This window comes from Clinocottus analis, unplaced genomic scaffold, assembly GCF_023055335.1.
Source record: "Clinocottus analis isolate CAN_PGR_092001 unplaced genomic scaffold, fCliAna1.0.p SCAF_2, whole genome shotgun sequence".
Taxonomy (NCBI): Eukaryota; Metazoa; Chordata; class Actinopteri; order Perciformes; family Cottidae; genus Clinocottus; species Clinocottus analis.
Genome location: NW_027175931.1, coordinates 3,062,249 through 3,083,143, shown reverse-complemented (window position 1 = coordinate 3,083,143; position 20,895 = coordinate 3,062,249). Strand labels below are relative to the sequence as shown.

Here is a 20,895-nt window from a genome sequence, read left to right as displayed (position 1 = left end):
TTGTCAACGCCACATTGACGAGGTCGTCGTTACTTTTCCGGGCCCTCGGCTCGAGCCGGGTCTCTCACCACTTTCCCGGCTTTGCGGATGGTCTGGTACTTGTTGATGTGGGCGTTTTTGGTGGACTTCTGCTTCTTGACCTTATCCATGACGGCGTAGATGGCGAAGCAGAGGCGGGTCATGCGCGGCAGGTCGCAGACGGAGAGGTCGAACTCCAGCGTGCTGTCCTTCCACGTGTGGTCCGAGCGCCCGCAGCTCTCGCTGCTCACCGCCGGCTTGCAGAGCAGCTCCGTGCCGTGGAAGAGCCCCGCCCTCACCTGGACCTGCAGGGTTTGAAGGGGGCACAACATGCATTAAATACAGGACGAGAGCTTTAGCCGCGTGGAGCAACTATGCATGCAGGTTTTCTGTGTGTGCAGTGACACAACCACGAGAATAGAAAAGGTAAAAGCAAGCGTTTACCTTGGCAGTCTCCTCGGCGTTCACCTTGCTGCCGTTCACCAGGACTATCTTAAACGGGCTGGACACGTCCCACACACACGTCTGGACTTGCTGCAGAGAGAGAGAGGAGAGGAAGCGAGACTTGAGGATCGAGTGAGCGGTACATTAGCGTAATGCCGCTGTGAAAATATGCGCGCCACAACACGGTCCTGCTTCACACCCCGCCAGCACGTTAAAAACACAAAACAATGCGGGACGGTCAAGCGGGTCATTCTGGTGTCGAGCCCAGTGGATTTGAGAGGGTCAGCAGGAAAAAAAAAACATCACGTGACAACGTGGAGGCCGTGAACGTGACTGACGAGCGCACTTCCTGCCGTTCGCCGCCTCTGTCTTTGTGCCACGTGTCAGATAACCGTCTTTCCCCCGATGATTACAGGCCGAAACAAGAGCTGCAAGTTGTGTATCCTCACACTCAAAATAATGTACAAAGCATTCTTTGTATACACTCACTCAACATTTAAGTTTAATCAACTGTTTTTCTCCGAGAGGATTATGTATCCGTCTCGGGTTGTGGAGAAGTCGACCCTCCATGAATCTGTGATCTGCATCTTAAATCAGAACTTTTTTTGATGAACAGCAGACATAAAAGTCTGCCTGCTGCCTAGAAAAAGACCATCAGACGCAAGCAAATAAACAAAAAAGGACACGTACCGGTATTTCTAAAAGAAATAAAGTCTAAAAGCGGCTCTGCTGCGACTCTCTAAAAGCTTATAAATTGGTTTTGGGGCTTTCTTTTGAACGGAGGTAAAGAGAGTTTCTACGCTGCCATTTTGTTCCTGTGCACAGATCGAACGCTTGCAAAAGGTTCACCCGTTATTATTATTATTATTATTATTATTATTATTATGACACGTTATATGAGGATTCACACCTGGGATATTTACAGACTTTCCAAACACAACTGTCAGCGGGCAATTAAAAACCCCGGGAGACTTCGCTAACGAAGGCCAATTAAATTCCTCCTGACATTTATAGTGTGGCCACACACACATTGAGGAGTGATGTCACTGTGCACCTGGCAGCAGCGAGGAGCTCGCAATGTTTTCAGCAAACGCTGGCAGGGCCTCGCTCCAGCGCACCGGCTCATAAAAAGACAGGTGGCGGCGGCTGAAGCGCCTGTTTGCTCGGTAAACCTCCACACCTGCCTCGCTCCGAGCAGGTGAGTCAATTGTCCGCGGAGCTTTTTTTTTTTTAATTTTTTTTTTTACTGTGTTCGGGTGAAGCGAGAACTCTGGCGGATATTAAGCGATTGTTATCTAGAGAACAACGGGAGCGTTTTTTTCTGCTGGAGTCCTAACGGTGCCGTGTGCAGCATCTGAGACCGACAGAGAAAAAAACCACATTTATACAAAAATTATTTAAAAAAAGGATATGAAAGGAATTCCAACTCAATGACATCATTAGTTTGACTTCACATCAGCCACTAAAGACTCCCAATTTGTCTCTTTAAAACAAAAAACAAAAAACACAGCAACAAACCCATTAGCAGATGTAGACTCGACAAGATCCGCCACAACACAAAAGAGAGTCACACACACACACACACACACACACACGGGACTCACCGTGGGAACTCTTCTCTTGGGCGGGAGCGGTAGCGGCGGGTTGGAGGACTTGCGGCCGACCACGGCGCCGATGGCGGAGATCTCCTTGTCGAACATGCCCTGGACGGCGCTGGTGTGCACCAGGGTGAGGCGCGGGGACTCCTTGGCCTGCATGCACGTGCGGATGTACTGCGCACAAGACGGGTGGGGGTGGGTGGGTGGGGTTGGGGGGGGTTTCATTAGCCGTGTGCATATTTTAAATCATGCACACACAAAAACAAGCTTCCCCCCCACCCCCCCAGTTTCGTCCCGGCTGCAAAAGCATTGCCGCACTGCGAATGAAGTGCAGAGAGGATCGGCTGCAGGAACTCACAACGCGGTCTAATTAACAAGCCGCAACATGTGAAGTTTCCAGATCAAATGAACGCGGCACACAGAGACCCATCCCTTTTCCAAATACTTTGGAAAAAAAGACGCCAAACAAAACGAAGCTCGCCGAACACAGAGGGTGCAATAAAACCTCGCCGTCGAGTTTCGTGGCCATTAAAACGTTTTCCTTTGTTGAACGTTGAACCGAGCCTTTATTTACATATCCCTCTCTCTTTTTCTCTCTGCTTACAGTCGTTGCTCTCATGCACGCAGCAACGTATGCTTTTACCTGCTCAGACCCACATTTGTGCTTCCGGCGCTGATATTGTGTTCCTGCCCACTTGGTGCATCCTTTGTGCGATGCCCTTATGTCAACACGTTTGTAACCGCTCGTTCCATCACAACAGGAAACTCCCCACGCGGCTAATACCTTCGTCAAACATAAATATATTGAGGGCAAAGAAGAAGGGACTCTGTTCACGCTTTTCCTATCTTGTGTGTTTTTATTATGGAGCAATAATAGTGGTTTGCACGACTCTTTTGCATCAACACAAACAATCACACTGCAAACACAAAGTTCATCATCCGAATCGCTACGAAAATATTTATCCCGACGTGTCTTCTTGGAAACAGACGTTTTTATTAAAGGTAGACTTGTGTCTTTTTTACCCAAGCAAATTATCTCCAAATATTTGCTGTCAATTAAAAAAAATATGCACTCAAAAGAAAAAATTGCTCTCTCCAAAAAAATGAAATGCTCTCTCAAAAAAACAAAAAACTCCCCAAAAAAATTTGCTCTTAAAAAAAAAAAAAAAAACACAAAAAAAACACAAAAAAAATCTCCAAAAAAAGAATTCCTCAAAAAAAAAAAAAAAAAAAATTCCTCAAAAAAAAAAAATTCTCTTAAGAGAAAAAAAAAAAAAAAAAAAAAAAAAATCTTTCTCAAGAAAAAAAAAAAATTTAAAAAAAAAATTCTCCCAATTTTTTTCTCTTTTTTTGCAATTTTTTTTAATTGAGAGCAAAGATTGAGATAATTTACTTACAAACTAAAAATTTGCTCAGGTCACAAAGACACAAATCTACCTTCATATGTTTTGTCACTCATATCAAATGATGCGACTCTATCCGACCGAGAAGAGTTGGGCTAACCATGCTTTAGATGTTTCAGCTTTTATTTAAAACATTTAAAATGGACTCGCTCCGCTATTCCCGGCCATGAAAAAAAAGGCCTCTGACCTTGTACTGGATCAGGGGCTGGTCCCCGCAGAGGAACTCCAGACAGTGGCTGACCCTCAGCACGTACTGACCCCGCCACGCCTCCTCCTCCTCGGGCCCGTGGGTGGTCAGCCACTTCTTCAGCGCCTGCTCCATCAGCTCGGAGGGGACGCAGGACGTGGGCACCTTCAGACTGGCCGAGTCCTGCAAGACAAGACGTTGGGGAGGAAAATAGAGAAACCAGAAAAGAGATTATTTAGACCTGTCTATGGGTCAAATCTGGACCACGATAGTGAACACTTTTTCGCGCGAAGAGCAAGAAGGGACGGAGGGCGATTCCGCTTTTCACATTTTTAAAAAAATCAGCTTTACGATCCTGTTGGAGAAGTCGTCTCTTTGCATCCCGGGTCGCTAATCGAGGTGTAAACAGCGGGCGGTTGAAGGGGAAGGAAGTCTTGGCCCAGATATGCCGGCTACAATGAACCCCTACCCCCCCCAAAAAATATACCTCCTCGCTCCCAGAGGCTAATGGGTTCGGAGATGAGATGAGCAGAGAAAGGAGGGTAGAGCGAGAGAGAATAAGATTGATGGACGTGTGTGTGTGTGTGTGTGTGTGTGTGTGTGTGTGTGTGTGTGTGGCTGAATGAACTCACACTGTGCTCTAGAAATGTGCGCCGATGTGTGCGTGCGCCTCCTCCACAGTATAATATACTTCCTATTTATAGCTCAGCGCTGACCCGATACCTGAGAGGGAAACATAATTTCCTGGGGGTTTAATAATAAAAAAAATAACAAAAAGTCGTCCGTTAATAATTAACAAAGAAAGGTCGCGGCTACACTGCACTGCGAGAAACCAACGGCACCGGGAGATCATGGCAGCACAAGCTGAAGTTATGATTAGGATGCAGTGAGAGAGACTCAGAGCACAATCACATATTGAATAACCCGACTGGTCCTTTTCACCTTCACGCCGCCACACTTCCTGTCCGTAATGTGGCTTATTGTGTCCGACCTCCCAAATAAGACTTCCTGCCAATGTCCACCTGAGCGTCGTGGCACAGATGGCCCGTCTTTGTGTGCGCGTGTGTGTTTATCTGAGCTTTGATCAACATCACAGACACACACAGGTCTGGAGGGACAAGACCATCTGTTTCATAATGAAATAACACTTTTGATATAGCAGAGGAGAGACGGTTGGAAGGAGACAGTCGGAGAGTTCAGAGAAGGAGCAGGAAGAAAAAGGAAAGTTAATTTTAAAAATCAGCGCACGAGTCCCTTGAGCTGGCACGCCATTAGTGTGTGTGTGTGTCCGGGAGGATGGCACAATTTCGCTGATGCTTTTGACCCACTTAATGTGTTGTCACATGACTCGCTAGTTGGGCTCGAGCCACAGTGCGTGTGTCTGCGCTGGTGGAGTCACATGGCGACTCCCTTTCTTTTCTGCTCAAACAAGTTGGTTTTGTGCGCTCGCAGTAAGTCACACTGTGAATCTGCTGCGCCGCACCGGCCAACGAGAGCTCAAGACGCCGCTCGAAGGCGGGTGTTCGGGAGGGAGGTGGGAAGAACCTGGCGTAAACAACGCGTCGCTTTTACAAACACGGAAAAACAAAAAGTTGCTGTCGACAGATCTCGGGGGCTGTTGCGTATCTGCACGAGGAGACCTTGTACGTTGTGTGTGTGTGTCGCACAATCGACTTAACTTTAAGACGCCCCCCCCGCCCCCGATTACAAGTAAATAAATTGTCTCTCTCCCAAGAAGTACACGCATCCCTCCCAGCATAACGTAATCCATCCAAGTGCCAGTTCCCGTAATAATAAATGTAAAGTCATTAAACAATAAAAAAGAACCCAATTATATTTAATTCATTTATCCTTAAGTTTATTGTGTTTGTACAATTTCCTGGAAGGCAAATGGACGTAACCTCAAACAACCCCGAGTCCTAAGACGAGGTGGTAAAGTAAAAAAGCATTTAGTTCTTATTATACATAATAAGAACCAAATCTTTCTTATCCCATTTAATCTTTCTCATCCTTCCATCTTCAGGCGCTGATGGAACCATGAGCAGCGTATTCGAGCGCCACCTTTCTCCTCCAGCTCTTTCCCGGGGAACCGCGATGCGTTTCCAGCCCAGACGAGATATATATATATATATATATATATATATATATATAAATATAAATATATATATATATTTATATATATATATATATATATATATATATATATATATATATTTATATATATATATAAATATATATATATATTTATATATATATAAATATATATATATATATATATATTTATATATATATTTATATTTATATATATATATATTTATATATATATTTATATTTATATATATATATATATATATATATATATATATATATATATATATATTTATATTTATATATATATTTATATTTATATTTATATATATATATATATATATATATATATATATATATATTTATATATATATATATATATATATATATATATTTATATATATATATATTTATATTTATTTATATATATATATATATATATATATATATATATATATATATATATATATATATATATATATATATATATATATATATATAAATATAATACATGATAACTTCTGGCTCCAATGCAGGCGCCTTTACCGGTCGGACGTGCCGGGAAAACCCTCCGACGGGAAGGTTCCCGGGAGGCGTCCCCCCGCTCGAGATGCTCAAAACCAAATCATCTGGCTCTTTCCATGCGAGCTGGAGCGCTATATTCTCTACCGTTAACTCAAATAATAAAATCAAAAGGATTCGCGCGGGGAGAAATACTCCTGCGTCTCCTCGTGCTGTGAAAGGTTCTTCCCCTTTGGAAAAAAAAAGTGCTACGTAGAAACAATTGTCCTGGATGTGTGGAACAGGAAGTAGACCTGTAGGAAGTTACATTATTGTCAAACAATGTTTTACTTTGATTTTCTGATGGGAGGATACTTCCTGTACACTTCCCATTGAACGCAATAGAGAGATTAATCACACAATGTGCGAGCTATTGATGATTTTATTGCTTGTAACTTAGTTGCATATTTTCATCTGGTTAATTATTCATGATAAAAAAAAAACATTTGTGGACACTAAGTGCTGCGTTAGAGGTTCGATGACCTCGATTCAACAGTCACCAACACGTCCATCTGTTCTTACAGCGATTGTCTTCGTATCTGTGAAACGTCTGGGAGCCTCCTCACCTGAGACTGGTCGAAGTGGATGATGACCTTCAGGTCGACCGGCCGGTCGTTGGGTCCGTCGCCGCCGGCCGTCCCCGCCGGCGGCGGCTCCAGCTGCGGGGAGAAGCAGGCCTGCAGCCACTCCGTGCGCGTCATCATCTGGACCTGTTGCATCCTCTCTTCACTGAGGCGAAACATCTTGCTGCGGAAGTCCTTCACCTCCTGGTCGTTTATGGCGTCGAGCTCATGGAGCCCTGGCGGCGGGGAAAAAAAGGACCTCGTTACGGCTTTGCCGTGAAAAAAAGGAGTTAAGAAGATGAATAATCATGTCACGGATCCTGGAGGAAATCAGTTTTTTGTTGTTTTAACACGAGAAGTTCAAAGGGCTGTCAAGTAGAAAGCTGCAGCTCGAGTACGCATGATTATGCATCTTTTAAAGCCTGTGAATTCAAACACCTGTGCAGCACTTTATGCCAGACACAAGCACCGAGCAGCACTGAATGTGTGACTCACAGGATTAAAGCCTCTGAATATTCAAATGCCAGAGGTAGATGGGTAGATATATAAATATAAATATATATATACACTGTAGGTAGGTGTATATATACACACACACATGCTGTTAGTCTGATCGTACTTTATCTCTCGGCTCCCTGTAGAGCTTTTGTCTCCGTCTTTTTGAAAGCAAAAGGGCGCTGCACAATAGTCTCTTGGTAATGAAAACAACATTTCACATTCATATGACCCTCAGCATTCAAAGAAGGGCTCTGGACCACATTAGCTGCTTTGTGTGAGTGTGCGAGCCGGTACGTGTGACTGTATTTCTGGAGAGGGGAACAGAAAAAAAAAAAGAAAACATGGTTGGCCGTGTGAGTGTGTAAATAGTTTGTTACTGCACTCTTCACAAGGTTAGATGTGTGTGTGTGTGTGTGTGTGTGTGTGTGTGTGCGAGCCAGATGTGCCTGTGGGGTTTCTTTTGAAGTCACCACTTCGCTCTGACAAAAGCCCTTTTTTATTTTAGAGATCATGTCAGACCAAAGGGGAGCCAGGAAGGAGAGAATATCAATATCGTCCGAGCCTCCTTCGATTAGACTCAGAGCCCTAAATCTCTCCGTCTGAAGAGGATTTCCATAACCCTGGATATCTCGGTCAGAAGAGGGCTGAGCGTGTCTGTGTGTGTGTGACCTTGTGCCACAGTGTGACTACATCAAATAAGATGAAATAAATACAAAATGTATGCATGCATGCATGCATGCTGCCATGAAACTACAGCGACTGAGGCTGCAACAAGATGTTATTCTCATTTATCAATGAATGCTTTGTCGTTAGATATGTCATAAACATAGCGAGAAGAAAAATACTTATGGTATGACCTCACACTGCCCGAGGAGATGCATTTAAATGACTTGTTTTTGTTCAGTTAACAGTGCAAAGACAAAGAAAAGCAACACATCTTCACATTTCTAGAAGATGAAACTGTGTGTTTGCCTGAAAAACTGCTGCAGCAATCAAAGCAGTCAAACTTTAAACCTTTTAAAATCATTGGGTTAACAAACTTTAAACCCTTTAAATCATTGGGTTAACAAACTTTAAACCCTTTAAATCATTGGGTTAACAAACTTTAAACCCTTTAAATCATTGGGTTAACAAACTTTAAACCCTTTAAATCATTGGGTTAAAGTTTAAATCATTTAAATCCTTAGGTTAACAAAGTTTAAACCATTAAAATCATTGGATTAACAAACTTTAAACCATTAAAATCATTGGGTTAACAGACATATACACGTATATCTTAAGATCTTTTGCATGCAATACGATTATCATCTTTTTTTTGTATCTTTTATGCATGAATGAATACTCAAGAGTTTCAACAAAGCGCTGGGCTTCGCTACAGCACTGATCGATCAGCAGAGATAACGCAAAGCGACAAGTGATGGAAGAGACGTCCAGTCCATCCTCACGCTCCCCGATCAGAGCTGATGGGAGCCAGCTGCAGACGGATACTTAGCATACTGGAAGAGGCGCTCAGGGGGCGTGTTGTGCACGCGGAAAGATTTACTGTCCCACTTAGCAACTCTTAAGAGCTTTCCTTTATTGGGAATGTCAAACGGGGGCAGCTCACGGGTCAATCAGGGAGGGAGCAGTGTGTCTGTGTGTGTGAGAGCTTGTGTGATGAGCTGCCACTTTAAATTAAAAACAGGGAAAAGCCCCGGATCCCCCGTCTTACCCTTGCTGATGAGCACGCCGATTTTGGAGTCCAGCAGGCGCTCCGCTCGGCCGCAGTTTCGCGTCACCAGCTTGAGGACCGGCAGGAACGGCCGGACGTCGCACAGCCGGCGAGACTCGTCCTCCAGTTCTTCGTGCACGGCGGCCTGGTTGACGCACTCGAACATGTGGCTCTCCATCTCGCCCAGGGAGGGAAACAGTGGGAACGACTGAGCCTGCTTCCATAAGAGCTGAGGGAGGAGGAGGAGGAGGATGAAGAGCTTCGGCACAAAAAAAAACCCACAGGGGGGGTGCGGGGGGGGTTATCGTCTCCTTTGATCTAAACAAACTTACTTAGAATATGTGTGTGTAGAATCCATACACACAAATAAATAATGTGTGTCTGTATTTATAAATAAATATATATATTTTTTTTTTGTATGAATTTATATAGATTTTTGTGTACATTTCTATATATTTTTGTATAAATTTATATGTATATTTTGTATTATTATTATATTTATAAATAAAAATATATTTATAAAATACATTATATAAAGAAACATTATACATATTCTCATCTTCAGTTTCAACAAATGTTTGATCCACTTTTATTGTCTCCATTAATCTAAACCTACGTAGAGTCTCTGCAACCTGAATGAACAGCGTCCTTATTTACATACAGTTCATTTCTCACAGTTATTTTTTTTACTTCTCCTTTCTTCCCCTAACAGACGCCTCAAAACAAAAATAAACAAGGACGTAAATAAACCAACGAAAGTGTCCGCTCGGCGATCAGGAACCAACACGAGTCGCAGCTTCTGGGTGAGCCGATCAGGACGTGAATAATTTTAAATAAACACGCCATGATTCATGCAGCCACGGCGCGATCACATGGTCGCTGCAGTCAGGTGTGAATGTGTTCGTCTGGAGGTTAACGCCGCTACACTCCGGCCCTCTGACCGACAAATATCTGCTTTCACGTCACGTTGACGCTACAGAACAAAACCCGCTGTAGGAAAAAGCATCGCGGCCTCAATTGGTGACACATGTAATCACTTTTCCTGGTTGAAATCTCTTTCTTAGTATGAAATGCAGCCGCGCGGCGGCCCGCTGCTCTTGATAAGCGATGGAGGTTTGCAGTGAAGCCGTCCTGCTGGCTTCCTCCTGCGACGCATCATTCGTCACGGCTTTCCCGCTGCATCCGTCCACGCTTCCCCTCTGGGGATGAAGCCATACCATGTGTCCGTTATAACAGAGACACCATACACACACCAATGACGATCCGAACTTGGAGAAGAGACCGGCCTTTATTGTACGGCTCCAGGAAAAAAAAGGAACGTTTAAGTGAAAACCATTTTCGGTATCTTCAATCACGTCACAGGGCCGATTAGATAAGAGCCAGGAGTGATTTCTTGAAACACGCCAGGCAGACGTTGTGTACACGGACACAGACCGACTTGTTTCTCTGACATCCCCCCCCCAACAACCTCCTCGGGCCTGTGTTTCACACGGTGCCTGCATGTCTGAGGAGAAAACATGTTTGTGGTAGTTGTGTACATCCATCTAAATATAAACAAACGGCCATTAACTCCTCCTCCCTTCCCCTAAACGGTAAGAGTCAACCTCAAAACGCCGAAAACACTTTGTGCCACTTTGCAACCAACTCAAGTCATTCCCTGGACAACTTCTAAAAGAGGGCTGTCAACTCTGTGACTTCTGACATCTGCTTCACAGAATTCGCTGCAGTCACACATGATGTCATGAGCTATTTGTGCGCTGAAAAGCAACAGCTACTTGCAAACACACACACACAGTCACAACAAAGGGATCAGATAATAACTGACCAGCTGTGTGTGACGTGTGTGCCTTCATGTAGACTGTTCTTGTATTATTAGTGAGCTGGACAACAGTCGATGTGAACACAATAACGCACAACAAGCCAACATCAAGTGTAGAAAGTTGATTTTAGTTCAATCTCATAAAATTCAGTCTGTCTGAAAAGGTATAGATTAAATAAATACGCTCTACTTTTGTTGTATGCGTTGAATATTGTGCATTCCTGAGTAAGTTGTTGCTACTGTGACAAACTCGTTCCCCCTCTGGGGATAAATAAAGTACACATTTACTTTAAAAAAAGGTCGAAGCACAATGCTTGTATGTTCCTCCTCACCAGCTTGATGTGCTGAATGGTGGCCTCGCGCGGGACGTCCAGCTGGATGTAGATGCCGGTGGGTAGCAGGAAGTCCACGGTGACCTGGTCCAGCGCGTGGCCGGCCAGGTGCGAGTGGGCCGCCCATATGTCCAGGAGGTCTGTCATGGCAGGAGGCATGGCAAGGGGCACCGCACACCACCTCAACCATAAGGACCTGCAGGGGGGCAGAGGACAGAGTCCTGGTTTTAATGAGATGTTTACCGACAGAATCGTACCCATTCGCTCGGACGCATTAGTTCTTTTGGATAGTTGAAGGGTGTATTTTAAAAAGGGGATAAGTGTAACTCGGACTTTAAAACTTAATTACAGAGCTGACAACTTCAGAACTAAGACAAAGCATCGGTTAGATGATGCCCACACGTCATTCATCCTTTCAAACAAAAGGAAGTCTGGCAACCTGAAGGACGAAACAAGCAGCGCGTCAGCGTGTCGAGATAGTCCCCTTAAAAAGAACCCCTCGAAGCTAACTTGTTTGTTTAGGCTAATCTGAGCCTGGTTTAAACAATCAGGAAGACAACTGCGAGTGTCAAACACAGATCATATCAGTTCAATGCAACAAAAACAAACATGTAAAATTACAGCAAACATGTCTCATAAATCAAGTCAGAAGAGAGAAATCTCAAAAAGACGACGTTTCATCTCCTGAGACGGTCAATCTCACTGCTGTAGAAAACCCAGAATTGTGCCATTGTTTTTCTTAGGGAGATCTTTTCTTGTTGACTGGCGCAAAAAAAACAAACATATTGTGTGTCATCGAGTCCCTGTGGAGGCAGCGCTGCTCCGAGTCCAGCAGGAGGCCGGCGGGTTTGACTTGGGCGACGGCCAGAGCTCAGAGGAATGCCCACTAAGCAAACAGGACAAAAAAGGTCAGCCTCCGCGCCTCTCATCTGACAATCTGCCCCCCCCCCACCCCTCGACACACACACACACACACACACACACACACACACACAGAGAAAACACTCCCACTTAGAGACGGATAATGCGCGCATAAAAGTGCAAGTGCATGCCATCCCCAAAACACACACAGAGAGAGCGGCTGCTGCTAACGTAATTATCAAGTACAGCAGGTGTGTGTGTGTGTGTGTGTGTGTGTGTGTGTGTGTGTGTGTGTGTGTGTGTGTGTGTGTGTGTGTGTGTGTGTGTGTGTGTCAGTTCCTCTCTAAATGGTCAAAAGTGCTTCCTGAGAAAAAGTCTATTTCTGTCTGCAACCGAGATGCACAGCACTGGACATGCGGCGCATGAGATGTACACATGCAACTCAAGGACACACACACACACACACTGCAGTAAGTGGCTTTCCCAGCTGTTGTAAAAAAATTTAAAAAAACCTGCCCACAGCCTGGTTTCCATTTGGGCGTGTGCCTCCACCACAGCTGGACCGCCAGCGCCACTTCCACCTGCCTCTCTCTCTCATTACCCGGCCTCGAGTGGCCCAGAGCATTAACTCTTCCACAGGTCCATCTCCGCCCATTAAAAGTGACAGACCCTGATTGCCTCTAATGGTCTTCCCTCCCTCTTCCTCTGAGTTAAGTGCTCGAGCTACCGGCAGATGAGGACGCCGCATCACGTATCCGCTGTGCATTTGGAGCCACGATCTCTCGGAGCGCTCGCCATTTTTCTTTTTTCCCGGCCGTGCAAAAGTGGAAACACTTGCGATCGGATCAACACCACACCAGCGTGCAGGAACGTCGACATGTGAAACCAGTCCGACACACACACACACACACAATACAGTGTTCGTTTTTAATGCACACACACACACACATTTCCTGGCGGCTGCGAGACAAGAAGACCAGGAAGAAGGGGAGGGGGGGATAAGGGCGAGCCGGCAACGTCACAAAAGGTGCACAGTTACGAACGTGGAAAGGTAATGCGACACCCGGTGTGTCCGTCTGACGCGGTGACAACACGGAGACACTCGGGGGGGTGAACGGATGAACAAGCGTTTGTGCATGTGCACGTCTAGAAAACACGTTTTCGCACCAGACAGCTTGAACGCCGTCTCATCCTGCTGTGATGCAGACACACAAACACACACACACACACCCATTATATTCACAGGTGAGCAGGGTTATCGAGGACACGGTGTGGCAGACGGCCACAGGTCAGGTTTCAGTGGGCGGATCAGAGGGAAAACAAGGCAGAGTTTTGCACGACAGGTGAGGAAGAAAAGAAAAGAAAGAGTTTCATGTGACAACAAACAGGAGCACAACGTTTCACCACCGAGGTTCAAAGCTCCAAATCGGCACATTTTGACCAGCATTTACGCTCTAAAGAGGCAGAAATATCGACCCTGCTGGTGCTTACATGCGACCGCAGGTCAACTTTTAGTGGGTCATAATCGTCTTTACGCAGGAGATTCACTCAGGGGGGCAAATTAATCTTCATTTCTGATTAAATATCTGCGAATGTGTGTGTAAATACTTTGAGGGGCCTTTTTTTTAACGTCAGAAGGGAGTTGAGAACACAGCTCGTGATGGAAACGCTGGTTCCTCTGAACCAGCGACATGTTGTGAAGGCTTTCATGCCCAGATGCATTTATGGATATTTAAACACTGGTGTTACTCAGCACTCTCTCTCTAAAGCGCGCTCTGTCTGACAGTCGGAGGCCTGTGAGGATCTCTACAATGGAGAGTGTGTGTGTGTGACTGACTGAAAAAGAAGGGCTAACATAAATACTGTGTGTGTGTGTGTGTGTGTGTGCGTAAAAAGGTCACGGCTGGTGAATAAGGCTCCCGTGACACATTTTTCTTCCACATTGTGCTAAAAATAAAAAAGTTCAAAAGAGGACCTGAGACCTGGTCACCTCCCCCACAACGAACGCTGTACTCTCCAGAAAATTAGTATGGAGACAATCGCAATGCTGAGTCAGCGTTTCCACCTCTGGGCAAGCAGAATGAGTACGTGTACGCGTGTGTGTAGATGAGATGGTGAAAATATGCTAAATTATTCGGTTACCTGATGACAAGAATTATCTGGATAGATGTGAAAGTGTGAGCGCTCGTTACTCATCGCTGCATTATCTCACAGTAAATTCTAAATATGGTTTATTGTGTATGTGCATGACTTTGGGCCCTGATTCTTACTACGCCGTGATTTACAGCCCGTTATCAGTCTTCAAGATGCATGGGTTTGTCGGTGCCGCCGCCACACATCCGGTTTCACTCTCGGCCGCTAACCGCAACGGCACAGAAAGAAAACACACGGAGCGCCACGCCGCTCTGCTGCACCCACGCAGGCTGCAGATGAAGTGTTTGGAGGCAAGGACAGACACTTAAAAAAAAAGAAAAGGTATTGCATCTACACCAACGCACTCCATTCATTTAAAAAAAAAAAAAAGGGACACTTCTATTCATCAATGATTTAAAAAAAAAAAAACTCTTCTGCAGGTAACTTCTGCAGAAAAGCGTTTCCTCTCAGAGGTAGAGATGAATGAAAGGTCCTTGGAGCTTTGTGCACAATATAGTTGCTGTGTGAAAACCTGGCTGTGTGTGTGTGTGTGTGTGTGTGTGTGCATGTGTGTGTGTGTGTGTCGCCAGTAGCGCAGGGCCTGCTGTATTCATTAGGAGTGGACTGTAGACAGTAAACACACATCCAGGTGTGTCAGTGACGTGTGTGTGTGTGTGTGTGTGTGTGTGTGTGTGTGTGTGTGTGTGTGTGTGTGTGTGTGTGTGTGTGTGTGTGTGTGTGTGTGTGTGTGTGTACACACAGTTACTGCAGTGTTTGTACAATAAGTACTTACAAATAGCGCTCGGTGAACGTCTCGTATTTCACTCGTGAAGTTTTTTTTACTTTCATGCTTTGAGGAAGTATTTAAATACCACACTGTGAAAAGCACACTGTACTTCAGTAGAAGTATGCAAGTATTAGCAGTAAAATGTCATTTAAAGTAGCTTATCAAGAGTAAAAGTACTCATTGTGCAGCGTAAAATTTTACTTTTATGTTTTCGGATTAATATTACCGCTGCAATCATGTTGCATTTCCCTTCGATGTTTATAGTTGTGCTAATCCTAAATCCTTTCTATACTGCTGGGTAGTTTAATCCACAGCATTGAAGCACGTTTAAAACATATTTTATATTTTTCATGCCAACTATTCATGAGCTCAGAAACAGACCAGTTTTCAGCTGGAAGCATTTTCCAGTTTGTCCAAGAGAAGTTAAAATGCCCTTTTACCGCTTAATAAGTAGGAGAATTTACTCATAAAAAAAGGTTTCGTTTATAGAGTTATTCGGGGGGGGAAAATAATCTAATTGAAAATCACCAAATTTGGAGGGATGTGGTTTTTAATGGACAGGAAGTAGAGGAAAGATGATAATCTAAAACGGTCGTCTGCCTCTGAAGTTTAAAGTTGCATAAAATGGAAAATACAAAAAAAAGTAGAAATACCTCAATTTTTTACTGAAGTACAATACCAAAGTAAATGTTCTTTGTTACATTCCACCACTAATTAAAAGCTTAAACGTCTTAGTTCCTGCAGAGGGATCAGGTTTCATCTGATGTCACCAATCAAACCAGAATCTTGGCGCCGTTTCCTGCAGGAGGAAGAGTCTCCAAACCAAAACCCCCGAATAGATAGTCTCACCGCCGGTGAAGAACAAACCGTCTACGTGCAAACTGTATCTGAGAGGAAGCAAGAATGAAACGATGGGGTGGGAGCGAGTGTGTGAGAGTGTGTGAGTTTCTAAAGGTTTGTGTGTGTGTGTGTGTGTGTGAACCGACCACATCCGGACAGCCGACAGCGCTCCGTCACACTAACTCCTTCCAGTGACACATGCCCACTTCTCAGACAGGAAGCAATGACACCACACAGGAAATGAGTGACAAACAAACAACCAGAGCCAAAGTCCCCGCCAGTCATTCATAAAAAAAAAAAACTGCTGATGAGCACTGAATCAGCTGATCGTCTCATTCCTGAAGAGTTATTTTTAAAAACGTCAAAGCCAACATGATCTTTACATCCTGGCCCTTCTGCACTCAAAAGGTCCACACACACACACGCGGGTAAATTCAACAGATTTGGTTCCTGCACGAAAAAACAAAGGCAGTAGGACTGCGTACATGCAGTATATGTACGCATGCGTATATTTATACACAAGCACATGTTAGTGAGTGGAGAGACAAACAAAATCTGCCCTCGAGCAGAAGACTTTGAGGTCTGGCCGTATGACTGAACTTCATAAAAATACACGAGACAACAGTAACACGGAGGAAAAAAACAGTCTGACACTCAGCTGAGACACACACACACACTGCAGATAACAACTGGAGCGTAATCGCGGTATTTCCAAGAAATAAAAAAGAGAATTTGTTATTTTTGGAAAGTGTGACTCTCTCGTCACGAGGCCGACTCTGACCGCTCGTATCTATGTTTTCTCTTCATGAACAGCTTCTCAATTCCATCGCACCGAACGTCCTCCCACTGCCTCACCTGCAGTCAAAGCCACCTGAACCCTCCTCACTCCCCTCTGATTGTGCCCGACCAAATTGCCGATTGTTACATCGCGAGCGAGAAACTGATCTCTTGTGACGACTGTGAGCCGACCGATCAAAGCACCTCCGACCGTGACGTGACGAGTCACTCCGGCCAGACAGACGGTGACGGCGAAACGCCGCAGTGCGACCGCATCGAGTTCTGAACGATGGTTTAATGTGCACTCCCTGCCATCTATTTCTGCATCAGGGAGCGAGGGATGGATGGATGGAGGGATGGATGGAGCGAGACAGACTGAGGGGCATCCGGAGAGGAAGATCCTTTCCCCGCTCACCGCAGATTGCTCTGAGAGCAGCGGGTAATTCCTCCAGCGAGCACTCGCTAATGGCGATAATGATGTTTGTAGGTCTGTGTGCAGCTACACTGCAGCTGTGCATATACATTTCTAGGAGGATCGTCCGTGCAGGTACGCGTAATCTGGACGACAACACACACCCTTCCCCTCCAATGTGGGCTCACATCATCTCAAGAATTAAATCCCCCTCCCACCCCCAAAATCTTGCACATTGAATATATGGAAGCACACATTTGTAACGCCCTTTTTTTTAAAAATGCATTTGCCCAGTTGTGTCGCCAAAACGCCTGCGGCGACGTCACCGACTGTGTGGCGGTGAAAACATTTATTTAGTCAAATCCGTTGCCTGACAACCACCTAAAACCGTCCTTCACGTACTGTACTCGAGTTTCCCGCATCGAAAAACATGAACTCACAAGGCCGCATCGGTTTGAACCTGCCTGGAACAAACTGCACTGTGTTACGCATGAGTGTGTGTGCGTGTGTGTCATCACAGAGGGAACTGACGCGGTCTAAATACAGTCCTGTGATAAGTACTACTTTGGTGAAGGTTATGGCGTTCAGTTGTTGTGAAAACTGGTTTCCAGGAGGTGTTGATGTCACGTGTTGTCCTCTGCGTTTAAAATCCACCAGGGTGAGATAGTCAAGAGAAATACCCGAGTGCGTATTTATACGTCAACGTGCCGACACGATTATTTTGCGCTTCGAGCTCCACGCGCTGCCGACGGGTACATTTAGGATGCAGATTTACGACGACGTCGTCATTAAAAAAAAGAAACGAGCAAAACTATTTCTGTTGTTTTGACTCACTTCCCCGTAAAGTCAGATTCATACGCAAATCACATCATTTATTGTCGCAGCGACAATAAATGATGTGTCTGCAGCGAAATGTGTATCTGACAGTCTGAGAGACGCACAATCACTAATAGACACACAAACTATGTGACAATTGTATCAAGTTGTGTTGGAATGCATCCGTATAACTGGAACCTGTGTTTATAAATACTGTGTGTAATGTACCAGGAAGAGATTAACACGATAAAGAGAGAGAGAGAGAGAGAGAGAGAGAGAGAGAGAGAGAGAGAGAGAGAGAGAGAGAGAGAGAAAGGTAGAGCGAGAGAGAGAGAGAAAGCAAGTTTAAGCAAGAGTGAGCGAACGAAAGAACGAGGGAGAGAAAGAGACAGAAAATGAGAAAAAAAGGATAGCAAGAAAAAAAAAGAGAGAGAAAGGTAGAAGAGAAATAAAGAGAAAAAAGAGAAATAGAGAACAAAACAAGCGATAGAAAGAGAACAAGAGAAAGAAAGAAAGAGCGACAGAGCGTATAAACGCCGGTGTATCGTCCGACGCTAAAGAGACGTGGAAAACCCGACAGAGGTTAAAGTAGACCCCGCAGAGGTTAAAGTAGACCCCACAGAGGTTAAAGTAGACCCCGCAGAGGTTAAAGTAGACCCCGCAGAGGTTAAAGTAGACCCCACAGAGGTTAAAGTAGACCCCGCAGAGGTTAAAGTAGACCCCGCAGAGGTTAAAGTAGACCCCGCAGAGGTTAAAGTAGACCCCGCAGAGGTTAAAGTAGACCAGACAGAGGTTAAAGTAGACCCGGCAGAGGTTAAAGTAGACCAGACAGAGGTTAAAGTAGACCCCACAGAGGTTAAAGTAGACCCCACAGAGGTTAAAGTAGACCCCGCAGAGGTTAAAGTAGACCCCGCAGAGGTTAAAGTAGACCCCACAGAGGTTAAAGTAGACCCCACAGAGGTTAAAGTAGACATAACAGAGGTTAAAGTAGACATAACAGAGGTTAAAGTAGACATAACAGAGGTTAAAGTAGACCCCGCAGAGGTTAAAGTAGACCCCGCAGAGGTTAAAGTAGACCCCGCAGAGGTTAAAGTAGACCCCGCAGAGGTTAAAGTAGACCCCGCAGAGGTTAAAGTAGACCCCACAGAGGTTAAAGTAGACCCCACAGAGGTTAAAGTAGACCCCACAGGTCTACTTTAAGGTAAGACGAGTTCAGCACATTTCATACGTTAAAGCTCCAGCCGAGTGCTGACGGCTGATAAAACGAGCGGAGAGACGTTACGCATCACTGCGCCGCGAAGAGATCAGGCCGGGAACGCCGTGTCTCTGTTACCTGGCGAACGCCACGGAGGAGAGGAGCATACGAGGTAACACGGCTGCATTAGTGACCATGGTAACAAGCTTTCATTTCTTTAAAAGAAGAGAAATCAGCCGACATCCAGTAGGAAACTACACGACGGTTAAATATCGCGAAACAGACGAGATGGACGTGCGACGTTCTTCAAGGACGCAAACACAAGTCAAACACGTCGAGGAGTTGAAAATAAACGTGGAGGGAAGTGAGAGAGAGAGAGAGAGAGGAAGAAGAACAGACAGAGGGCCGCCGTTTGTGATGAACGAAAGAGAGAAAGAGAGAGAGAGAGAAAGAGAGAGATAAGAGATAAGAGAAAGGAGGAGATGGAGAAGCAAAGTGTGATACAATGTGTGACTGTAGTGCGGCGGACCGAACTGAGCTCTGCGTCCACAATAAGCCTCTGTTGTTTTGTTTTTTTGAGCGAGAGTGTGTGTGTGTGTGTGTGTGTGTGTCTGTGCGTGTGTGTGTGTGTGTGTGTGTGTACGTGCATGCCAGCGAGGACAGTCCCGTGCCCTGCACAAACACTGGCCTTGTGTTGCCGCCTCCCCCCCTTCCACCCTCCCTGCCTCTCGCAGCCACAATCGCACACAAAACCCTACAGACCAACACACACAGACACACAAATGCACACACACACACTGAGCTCCAGTTAAACACACTGGAGGGGGGCAACAGGGTCACATGGCGCTGGTCACAATGCAGCCTTAAATAACCACATGATTTACTGTATGTTGCAGACCGAGACCTGTAGATTCAGGTGGGTTACTCACACCACTTAGCTTACACACACACACACACACACAAGCTGCTTCTTTAGGTACTACTGAAGAAAAGCCGATAACGCTACAGTTTCGTACGCTCATTCTTCCTGAGAAGCAGCCGTCACTGAAAAGCGAAGCACTATGCAAAACTCTTATCATTATTCAAATCAAACTACACAAAAGAAACACACTACGAGCATGAGCGAGCCTCACGGAGGGGAAAGCAGATCCATATATGCAAAGTAGGACTGTGCCAATCTGATTCTGCGAAACAGGAAATGGAGAAATTAAACGTCCAGGCAGGAGGGTGACTTAAGTATGAGCCTTTGTTCCATTTGACACATTTATTTTTCTGAAGAGGAAGCCTTCTCTAGGAAACTCTGACAACGAGCATCTATCATCAGGGAGGGAACGTGTTTTCCCCGTCTCGAGGTCAATATCGTTTCCATTGAAAACAAGATTCGACTTCGTCGTCGTCTCAATCCCATGTTATCAAATGACGTCGTTAAAAAAAACCATGACAGAGACACACAAAAAAATCCACTATTACGGCTGCAAAGTGGAGAGCAGATCTCTGCCAGGTGTGAACGAACATGACTTATCTTAAATTAAACTCATACAAAAAGGTAATTTCACGGGTACGCGTGTAAAATAAAGGCGAGATTAGCTGTGGACGGACTTAGTGGGCACACACACACACACACACACACACACACACACACACACACACACACACACACACACACACACACACACACACACACACACACACACCTCGTAATGGATTAATGGGGCCCTTGTTGCATTTCAGCACATATGAGGACCGCAGAATATGTACAAAGTCTAACATCTGTTTAATTTTTTTATTACCGTTCTGTTTATTTATATTACTTGATGTTTATCTTTATTTACTTGTGAGCAATGCTGCTGTA

At 44.9% G+C, this 20,895-nt stretch overlaps 1 protein-coding gene across 1 annotated transcript in view; it reads right to left on the bottom strand.

The window, feature by feature from the left end:
* Window positions 1-20,895, bottom strand: part of pik3cb (phosphatidylinositol-4,5-bisphosphate 3-kinase, catalytic subunit beta) — a 43,528-nt gene that overhangs the window by 10,600 nt on the left and 12,033 nt on the right. The window contains exons 3-9 of the mRNA XM_068584990.1: window positions 11,223-11,418; window positions 9,072-9,300; window positions 6,866-7,098; window positions 3,651-3,833; window positions 2,067-2,234; window positions 463-552; window positions 69-323 (exon numbers count right to left, since the gene is read on the bottom strand). Coding sequence (XP_068441091.1) covers window positions 69-323; window positions 463-552; window positions 2,067-2,234; window positions 3,651-3,833; window positions 6,866-7,098; window positions 9,072-9,300; window positions 11,223-11,381 — 1,317 coding nt within the window. The 5' untranslated portion in view covers window positions 11,382-11,418. The remainder of the gene's footprint in view (window positions 1-68; window positions 324-462; window positions 553-2,066; window positions 2,235-3,650; window positions 3,834-6,865; window positions 7,099-9,071; window positions 9,301-11,222; window positions 11,419-20,895) is intronic.